The 10,423-nt window shown below is 38.6% G+C and overlaps 2 protein-coding genes across 3 annotated transcripts in view; one reads left to right on the forward strand and one right to left on the reverse strand.

Annotated features, from left to right (window-relative positions):
* Positions 1–4,499, forward strand: part of Oatp26F (Organic anion transporting polypeptide 26F) — a 96,913-nt gene extending 92,414 nt beyond the window's left edge. Inside the window, exons 13-15 of the mRNA XM_074101991.1 lie at positions 390–572; positions 901–1,703; positions 1,860–4,499. Coding sequence (XP_073958092.1) covers positions 390–572; positions 901–1,141 — 424 coding nt within the window. The 3' untranslated portion in view covers positions 1,142–1,703; positions 1,860–4,499. The remainder of the gene's footprint in view (positions 1–389; positions 573–900; positions 1,704–1,859) is intronic.
* Positions 4,500–5,055: 556 nt separating this feature from the next.
* Positions 5,056–8,516, reverse strand: LOC141437648 (vacuolar protein-sorting-associated protein 25-like). Of its 2 annotated transcripts, none has more exons than XM_074101099.1 (3): positions 8,349–8,516; positions 6,127–6,491; positions 5,056–5,260 (listed from the first exon to the last, which is right to left on the reverse strand). In XM_074101099.1, the coding sequence occupies exons 1-3, from the start codon at positions 8,396–8,398 to the stop codon at positions 5,148–5,150; spliced, it is 528 nt and encodes a 175-aa protein (XP_073957200.1). In that variant the 5' UTR covers positions 8,399–8,516; the 3' UTR covers positions 5,056–5,147. The 2 variants fall into 2 exon arrangements, with proteins under 2 accessions (XP_073957200.1, XP_073957201.1); XM_074101100.1 differs by lacking the exons at positions 5,056–5,260; positions 8,349–8,516 and adding exons at positions 7,051–7,384; positions 8,126–8,342 and having other exon boundaries at positions 6,401–6,491.
* Positions 8,517–10,423: the final 1,907 nt, after the last annotated feature.

Here is a 10,423-nt window from a genome sequence, read left to right on the forward strand (position 1 = left end):
AATACGCGTATAGTAGTGTATCTGCAATTTTCTCAAAAACTATAAGAAATTTCAAAATTCCATGAATACAGGTAGAAAGCAAATATTTTCTTTGGAACCAATGCAAAATTTTGAAAAGTTATATCATAAAATGAGAAAGTTACAGGTTTTGGAACCTTTGAACAGCTCTCCTGTAAATTTATGATTATGCACTTGTACCAGTATACGTAGAGGTGTCGAACTATAGACTGATATTCATCCACCTTTGACAAAAAACATTCTCCTTGAAATAATCCCTTACAATGGACGGCAACAGATTGTCGGCAGATGATATAAAGACACTGTGGCCAGCACGAATTTCTACAAAGACCCAAGACGATGACGATGATACATGTCGCATTTTCTTCCAGATGCGTGCGTGAAGACCAGCGCTCGTTCGCGCTCGGCATCCAATGGATCAAAGTCCGTCTCCTGGGCACGATCCCGGCGCCGCTGCTGTTTGGCTTCCTCATCGACCTCTCATGCTCGCTGTGGGGGAAAACTTGCGACCACACCGGAGCTTGCTTGCTCTACGACAACGTCAATATGAGCAGGTGAAAATTTGAGGGCATTCTCCTAAGATATCGTGATCTTTGTAATGGTGACAATGAAGACCATATACTGAAAGGTCCTCACAGTGTAGAAAGTTCTGCAACTTTGTACGCCAAAATATTGTTGCTTTTTACTGGCTTTCAGGTCTGAAAGTTACTTGATTGCCAATTGCCAGGAACAGAAGAAGTTTAATTTTATACATGGTCAGCCTAAAGAAACACAGATAAACTGTTCTGTAAATATGAGTTTTCCTACAATACCAGATTTTTGGTCTTTTCACACGACTGCCCAATATTTCAAAACTAAAAATTATCTACCTTTTTCTTTCAGGTACATGCTTGCTTTGGCGTTGCTAGGCAAGCTCTGTTCTCTTCTTTTCTTTTTCTTGGCCTGGTGGTTCTACCGCCCGCCTGGCGGCAAAACGAATGCCGTGGTACCATCAGTAGACTTAGTAGTATGCGCGGAAAAAACTAACGGGGTTGCCAATGGCATAAATGGCAACACTGCCAACGGTGACAGGGTTGCCAATGGCTACTGCAACGCGGCGCTAGAGTGCAGTGAGCATTTGTAAGTGTTGCCAGTCGGAATAAATATTAAATAGGTTTATATAGCATTATTTGTGTGAGTTTAATAGTTCGGTTGTAAAAAAACAAAAGTGTCAGAGACTGCTCGCGGAGTTACAGATCTTTCTATGTAGGTACCTTTAGAGGGTGTCTTTAAATTATTCCAGAATATTTATGTGTTTATTCTTCTTCAAAAATTTGGATTCAATCAAAGTGTATTCACACTTTTCGCTCGGTGGGAATATCAGAGTGTTTTGACCTCTCGGTTCCTTTATAGGTACTAATACTCTTTGCCTCTCGGTTTGACGTCATTTCATTACCATCCCACGCTTAGCACAACGGAAGGACAATTTACAAAAATTTTAATTGCGCTGGATTTAGCATCTTCATTGTCTTTAGTTTTTATGAAAAGTTAACCCTGAGCATCATGTCTTAAACCTTGTTGGAATGGTAATGAAATTGAGAATAAAAACGCCCCAGAAATGTTTACCCCGGTACACATTAAACATTGGTCAATGTAGATGTAGAAGCATTTATAAATCACGTTTAAAATTCTAAAAGTAATTACAGGTATTAAATGATATTTTAACGGATAACTCACGTCTTAAACCGAGTTTAGCTCGACATGTTATGTTGTGTTGTGTTGACGACGTGAGTTATAAGTTATAATATCATTTAATATGAGTGAGTCTCACGGTAGTTTCATGTTCAAAATAGTAATTACAGGTGTTCATTATCATTACATAATTATTTTACATTCCGGAAATATTTGAAGACACCTTTATTTTTACATTTTGACAGCTGTTATTCAGTTATAACTTGCCTTCTAAAATATGATGTGGCCATGCTATATATCTGAGTTGTAGTAGGTCTCAGCGTGAGAATTAAGGACAGATACGAATAATTGAGTGCTGTAAACGTAGATGGCTTCTGTTCTCGTGCTGTGATCTATTTCAATTTAGTTGTGTAGGTATACTACTACGTATACCAAAGATTTAAGTCAACATCTATGAGATCAGTCAATTTTATAGATAAAACAGATAAAAGTATCTGATTTACTTCATTTTGAGTTTTTTGCACAAGATGGCCGCTTGTCTATAACTTTTGGTTTGACAGTTACAAGTGTTACAAGCTTTATGGGTGAGTAACTAAATGTTGTCAGATTAGGCTAGCTATAATCCTATCCTGTAATTGTTAGGATTATAAATAAAGAAAAATAATTCCAAACCAAACAATAATTATATCCCGTTGTAATTGTAAAGTATCTGTGATGTCGTAGTATTTAATTATAATTTATTTATATATAACCCCGTTTTGTAATAAAGTAATTAACAACTATAGGCATAAGGTTTTAATAGTTTGGCGGTTGATTTTATATGGTTAATATTATCCAATATTTGATAATAACTTTAGTATATATATGAACTAGAAAGTACAATTTGTATCGGCACAATTTATAATATATTTGATTAGATTTTTATATATTTATTTAGTCACTTATTTACTAAGGTTTGTTGATTTATATGATGGCTGCCACGAAATAAAAACATATACAGTCTACCAGATATTATAACAGAGAATATGAACACCACAACTTTCACGTTAAATGCTTAAAGCTATTTATATAAAATGTTATTATATGACAATAACATCATGTTATTATAAAATGTTGGTGTTCCCCTTTACTCCAATTTCTACCCTTTTAGAGCTACTATATGAAAGTTTTTCATTCAAAAAACGTCAAAAACTGTTTTAAACACCATGGACAAATTGCCAGCGCCTCTGGCGTCGTTATTCTGCAACAAACTTTAGCTAGTCGTGTGTTTATGTTTCTGGCAGCCATTCAATAGTTATTACGGTAAATGTACATTTTGGTTGAAGACTGATCCCTTATTAGCATTAATGTGTATGTAATATAATAAGTTCAGTTAAGGTTGGTATTAGTTTGTAAAAGCAAGCTTACTCGGGCGAATATTCGAGCGTTTTGTTATCAATTTGGTCCTACTTTTTTTGTGAAACGTCATTAGTACCCACATTTATGAGCATATCGGAAGTTGATATGGAGAATCAGAAAAGTTAGCTACCTGTCCATGCCCCCCCCCTGGCGACGCCCTTGGGCATTACCTCCTAACATCTGTCACGCCACGCCACGCCCGATCCATCATAGACTACAGTTTGAAGTTCCCCTTGTAATGTGATATTGTGACGTTGATTTTAACCACAGATTAGAGAAAACAAGAGGAAGTGACAAATTTGACAATTCAAGTAGCATCCGATAGTTCTGTAGCCATGTATTCTGTTGTGCTGCCGTAGAGTTCATTTTACAATACAATAATTTAGAGACATCTATCAGGAGCTGGCTAAATTTTTTTATTCAGAGCTTTCTGCTATTCCACGCTAGGTGGCAGCATCCTGTACATTCAACTCTTTAACCTTTATCATAAAGTTCTAATAATGCTACCAGTTCAGAAGTATTACTTATCGAATAGAACAGAAGCTACAAGCAATAAGTAATCGCCAAGATTTCAAAGCGTAAATGAATGCACAAAGAAACTGTTTACTGTACAAATCATTTAAAAACCTCAAAATCGATAATTTTTCAGAGTGAACTTTACGAACATTATTTCAAGGTTCAGTTTTGGTGATGTATTGATTTGAAATACATTTTTTCAAAGCAGTGACCATTTCCTCTCGTTTTGTCTATTCCGTGCTTTCAATTGTTGCGATTGGTCGATTCTGCGTATTCTATCCGCTGTGCTTCTACGGAAGCACGCCCTAAAAGCGGAAGTATACCTGCTACTAAAACGCGTCGCCACTCCACGGCGTGCGACCCATGTTTCTATCTGTAACTGACCATCCATACTAATATTATAAATGCGAAAGTGTGTGTTTGTATGTTTGTCCGTCTTTCACGTCGACGGATCGACGTGGTTTTTGGCATAGAGATAGTTTATGGCCCCGAGAGTGACATAGGCTACTTTTTATCCCGTAAAAATGCACAGTTCCCAAGGGAACAGCGCGCGATAACCGAATTGTACGCGGGCGAAGCCGCGGGCAAAAGCTACTAAATATATGCGACTGATGAGTAAAGGCGTGTGCAAGCATGGAGTGGCGTCGGGTTTTAATATGGTTTTAATAGTATGTCCGCGTCTTAATTCGCGCTAAGATACCTGCACCCAGCTGTGGGACGATATAGGCTCAAAATAACATATTAACAGTTAACCTTTTTGATACATTCCACTGTTTTAGAATTTACAAGTTAAAATGTTTTGTACCATATCGGTAGTCTTGTTTGTAAGGTTATTTCGAAATTGTACAATTTTACACTGTAATATTAATGAGTTGAAATAAATTATTTCCAATAAACGTGTTCTTTTTATAGCTGTTAACTTTTTATTTCTCTTTGACAAAAAGATTCTTTTTATTGAACAATATTTTTCAAAAATGAATAACTTTATCTTGTAAAGGCATTAATAATTAATAAATGACGAATCGGAATTATTTAAGTACTTTTTTTTACAAAAAAAGTCTTAGATTTTTTACTTTACATGTGTATTTAGTTGGTTTGTGTTAAATGTTGCAAGTCGAATTTTACTTGTGACTTTTTTAATGACAGTACCTTTTGATTACACTGAGTTAGAAGTTTGATTTTTTTCACTGCTCCAAGAAAGGGCAGACATGGATATTTCATATTAATACAAATAAACCTGCTACCTTTACGCCTTCCTGCCAAAAAGAGTTTTGATTTAACAGATGGACGTACAAATAAAGTAATTTACAAGGATTCCATTTTTGCCAACTGAGTTATATGAACAGAACCAATTGTTTTTTTTTAATAATAGCCCTTTGCACCTACCCAATGTGTAAACTATTAAACTGTTTGCAATATTGTCATTTTCTTATCATGAAATAAAAAGCAATATAATAAAATATCAGGCAATATACTCCAACATCACAAAATGTCAACTTAACAAATACATTGAAAAATATACTTATAAATAACACTAAACACTGTTAGAAAAACTTAACTCCTTGGTTGTCGTCAAACTCCATCAGTTCGCATTTGCCTTTAGCTTCCAGTGACTTCAGAGCCTTTATTAGAATCGTCATATCGAGGCCGTGAAATTCTGTAAAAACAAATAATGCTTAAGTAAAAGCAGATATTAAACTGCTCCAACCCTCTCCTAAACTCCAAGGGGTTAGTGACATGCATACAGGTTTTTTAGCCAGTGAAAGTCCGATACGGTCTGGCTGGGTGTTTCGTTCCAAGCAGTTCATAATAGATTTTTCTACTGCATGCCCCCATGTAAGTACCCAAAAGCAAGGAGCGAGTGTCTTTGGCCTTTGCGACTCAATAAAAAAAAATACAGAATCAAAATTAAAAAGGTCAAGGCATTGCAGCTGTCAAGAACTGCCAGGCAAAATTAGTCATAGCTGAATATTTGTTGGAATCTGCACTAAACCATAGGATCAAACTTCACAGTCCCAAAATCCTCTCCACTGAATGTTATTATTACTACTCCAAAATGGTAGGTATGTGAAGCAATTGAAATAAAGAAATATAGGTATATTTTTTACCGAAAATACAAACTGAGACATGGACAGGAATCTAGACAAGAATTTTTCCTATGCATACATATCTCAGGTTGCGTATTTCTACTTTGCTACTTAAGCAGCAGCACTAGCGACATCTATGTGGCGTCGACCGACGTCACACTCTTTCGGAACCAACCGCTCACCCAGACAAGAGATGTTGCTACTAAGCAATCAAATTATGATTGGTTTTTTGGAGTATTTTTGTATTTTTTTATTTCAACTCCAAATTTGTTGTACGGATAACAAATTTGGAGTTGAAAAAAAAATACAAAAAGACTCCAAAAAACCAATCGTATATTTTTTATCCAGGATAATGGATATGACATAAGTCAAGATGGATATTCTGATATTGTTATGAATTATGCATATGCATGTCATTCGTAATAACAAAACTCACCTTCATCAACAGTATTCTCTCCCTCTCGCAACTCAAAAAGCGTGCAAACAGAATTATTCATGCCATTATTACTGGCCCAGGTATACACCATATTGCCCCATTCGTCCAGCGAGTGCCAATACACTTCCCACACATTCTTGCTCTTATCTAGGGGAGCCGCTTGTCCCACCTTAGCCATATACTCTAGTATAACAAGAATAGACTCCTGGGATAATTTTCTATTGATTGCTTGGTTGTTGAACAGAGGTGTGTTCTGTGACTCTCTTATGTCTATGGTGGATTGTTTGGTGGTTTTAAGGTATTCTGCTATTAGCTGCTGCCATGCTTCGAGTTGCTTAGAGCGGGTTTCCGAGTGTGGCTGGATCCTGAAAATTGAGGTTGATAAGCAAAGTTAGTTTGGTGGACTGACAACATCACAAGAGTTGCGATTGGTGGATGAAAGTGGCGAGTTGTCGTTCATTGTGGCGCTCAAAGGGGGAGGCCTTTGTTCAGCAGGTCTTCAGGCTGATGATGAAGCAAAGTCAGGAAAAAAAAGCAAAAGTTTCTATAAATTTGCTATAGTCAGGACCATGCACGCTCCACATTTTATGTATGAAGATATAATTTCGGTGGGCTGCCATGCGCCAGTCGAGTCTCTTATTTTTCAGTTGCTTACTCACGGAATGAAGTTACTTTTTGACTACTTTTTATCTAGCTGGGCACAGAGAAATTAAATTTGTCGCAAACTTTATTATAACAGAAATTCAAGATGTAATTTATAGGAATTCCTACTGGATTTATGTGAAATCCCAGAAGAATACTTTAAATTTTAATACACTTGGTTGATACGCCAAAATTCTAATGTACATATATATTTTTAATTCATCACAAACAGGCCATTGACTTAAAATTAAAATTCAGTTTTCATTTATTATTGATACTTACACAATCTTTTTTCCAAGCTAAATGTTTCTCATATAGCTCAATCAGTTTTCTCTCTGTTTCTTTTCTTTGGGCAAAGTTTTTGGCAGTTTTGGTTCTAAATCTGTCACAGAGAGTCTGAAAGCAACTTTATGCTTATCTACTTTGATATATTCTAGATCTTCATTGTCATTATCAAACTGATTTGTAAAGGTGATCATAATTGAACAGTCTTTGGCAATAGCAGATATCAAAGCTAAATGTACAGCATCAGTCTTTTCTATGAACTTTTCTCTGTCTGTGTCTATATAAAGATTTGTCTCAGAGTCCACTTGTTCCAAAATTGATGACACATAGTCTGTAGAATCAAGATTAAGCGTTGCTATTGGAATGTCTTTTAATTCCTCTGATAGTTTTTGGGTTTGTAATATTTTGAATAACAGGGTTTGTTTGTTAAGATTTGAAGTATTATCACATCTACTAGGTTTTTTGATAATCGTGGCAGTTTTTAAATGATAACTTTGCTTACATCCAACAGATAATAATGTTTCTATTACAAAATCAAAGAATTCATTGGTTGACCTAAATATATGCATGTTCATTATGACTTCAGTCAACTGGTTTTTATTCCTTTCACAGAACATGATCTTTCCATTTTCGAACAATTTGAAATTGTTCTGTGGATTTTCTGACAAGTGAAACAATGCTGTTTTCATTCTATTCCGGTCACCAGAAAATAAATCGAGCGGGCAATATTTGCTAGTGTCAGAAATTTGTTGCTCATGTAATTTTAAATATTGTTTCAGACAATAATAGCATTTCCCATATTTCCTAAAAACATAAGCCATAAAGCCTTCTTTTGGCTTAATTTCTACACAGTAGTTAGCCGCTTTAGGTTTCAAAATGGTTAAGTTTCTTGTTTTGATAGCATAACAACTTATTTTTGACTTTATTAATCTCTCTTTGGGACGAAATTTAGCCAAATCTCGGGTCAACTCTCGTAATTCATGAGCAGGTATTTCTAATACCTCAAATTGAGCGTAATTTGTATTTGATATCAATGGCATCATAACGAAATTAACAAAATCAGCTGACTTACGAATGTTATTTAGTTGCACACTTTTACCATCTTCTTTGATCAGACGGAGTACGTAGTTGGAATCTTCGTCTTCTTCTTCGATTCCAATAACAATATGAACATTCCCCTCATTAATATACCTCCAAGTTTTCCTCAAAACGGACATTGTTTGTGTAATGTGTAAACTAGACCGAATACTCTTGCGATAACACAGTAACAGTTAACAAATATCATTCTTACTTACGTAAAAAAGGGAGGGAAGCTGTACTGCCAAGGCCAAGATATCTCTGCCATTTGCACTAACTAATTTAATATGGTCAGTTGATAAGAATATTAATGTTTTTCATAAAATTATGTTATGATACTCATAAATATCACTAATTCCATCTAAACTTGACAACTGAAAGTGACATCACACATCAGTGACGCTGTTTAAGCTACAGTAAAATATTCTCATAAGCGTTTTTATGAAACGTAGCAACCAGGGCTTTAAATACCGTTAAAAAGTGGTAACGTTACCAACTGTCAACCGATTTAACGTTAAATGATAATTAACGTTAAACGATTTACCGTTACTTATACAACTTTTTACCGGTAATAAAAATGGTAACGTTATCAGCTATTCATTAAATTAACGTTATTTCAAAAGTATCGTTAAATCATTTTAACGGTATTTATATTACTATTTACCGGTAAGCTTGGGTAACGTTAAATGGCAGATTATCCTCATTTATCGAGCGAGTATGCACGCGCAATACGCGCATTCCTCGTCGTTTTTAGGGTTCCGTACCTCAAAAGGAAAAACGGAACCCTTGTAGGATCACTTTTTGTCCTTCTGTCCGTCTGTCTTTCTGTTAAGACGCTTTTTCTCGGGAACGCGTGGAGGTATCGAGGTGAAATTTATAGGGGTAGATATTTGTATGAGAAATACGAATATCTGTTCTCGAGTCTTGGGTGCATAATAGTACATTACTGCAGAGGCCATGAAGTAAGGGATTGATGGACGAGTTCGGGGTAGACGGCCGAGTCGTAGACGAGGCCGGATAGAACGAGTCCAGCAATCCCTGTTCTGGCCGAGGCTTGTATAGTGCTTTTCTCAAACAATGTGAGGAAATATTTTTCATCCATCCATCCATCCATCCATCCATCGCATCGCATCGCTTCGCATCGCATCGTTTCGCATGGCATCGCTTCGCATCGCATCGCATCGCTTCGCATCGCTTCGCATCGCTTCGCATCGCTTCGCATCGCATCGCTTCGCATCGCTTCGCATCGCTTCGCATCGCTTCGCATCGCTTCGCATCGCTTCGCATCGCTTCGCATCGCTTCGCATCGCTTGGCATCGCTTGCATCGCTTGCATCGCTTCGCATCGCTTGGCATCGCTTCGCATCGCTTGGCATCGCTTCGCATCGCTTGGCATCGCTTCGCATCGCTTGGCATCGCTTCGCATCGCTTGGCATCGCTTCGCATCGCTTGGCATCGCTTCGCATCGCTTGGCATCGCTTCGCATCGCTTGGCATCGCTTCGCATCGCTTCGCATCGCTTCGCATCGCTTGGCATCGCTTCGCATCGCTTCGCATCGCTTGGCATCGCTTCGCATCGCTTCGCATCGCTTGGCATCGCTTTGCGTCGCTTGGCATCGCTTGGCATCGCTTCGCATCGCTTGGCATCGCTTCGCATCGGTTCGCGTCGCTTGGCGTCGCTTGGCGTCGCTTGGCAACGCTTGCGTCGCTTGGCGTCGCTTGCGCGTCGCTTGGCGTCGCATCGCTTGGCATCGCTTCGCATCGCATCGCTTCGCATCGCATCGCTTCGCATCGCATGCATCGCTTCGCGCATCGCATCGCATCGCTTCGCATCGCATCGCTTCGCATCGCTTCGCATCGCTTGGCATCGCTTCGCATCGCTTGGCATCGCTTCGCATCGCTTGGCATCGCTTCGCATCGCTTCGCATCGCTTCGCATCGCTTGGCATCGCTTTGCATCGCTTGGCATCGCTTGGCATCGCTTCGCATCGGTTGGCATCGCTTCGCATCGGTTCGCGTCGCTTGGCGTCGCTTGGCGTCGCTTGGCGTCGCTTGGCGTCGCTTGGCGTCGCTTGGCGTCGCTTGGCATCGCTTGGCATCGCATCGTTTCGCATGGCATCGCTTCGCATCGCATCGCATCGTTTCGCATCGCTTCGCATCTCTTCGCATCGCTTCGCATCGCTTCGCATCGCTTCGCATCGCTTCGCATCGCTTCGCATCGCTTCGCATCGCTTCGCATCGCTTCGCATCGCATCGCTTCGCATCGCTTGGCATCGATTCGCATCGCTTGGCATCG

This window comes from Choristoneura fumiferana, chromosome 18 (genome assembly GCF_025370935.1).
Source record: "Choristoneura fumiferana chromosome 18, NRCan_CFum_1, whole genome shotgun sequence".
Classification (NCBI taxonomy): Eukaryota; Metazoa; Arthropoda; class Insecta; order Lepidoptera; family Tortricidae; genus Choristoneura; species Choristoneura fumiferana.

Bases quoted from the DNA above. Each gene is read 5' to 3' on its own strand.
- LOC141437648 (XM_074101099.1), bottom strand. From the start codon at position 8,398: ATGGCAGAGATATCTTGGCCTTGGCAGTACAGCTTCCCTCCCTTTTTT. The intron at 6,492-8,348 runs GTAAGTAAGAAT...CTCAATTTTCAG, and splicing joins AGCTTCCCTCCCTTTTTTAC to GATCCAGCCACACTCGGAAA. The intron at 5,261-6,126 runs GTGAGTTTTGTT...TTGTTTTTACAG, and splicing joins AGAGAATACTGTTGATGAAG to AATTTCACGGCCTCGATATG.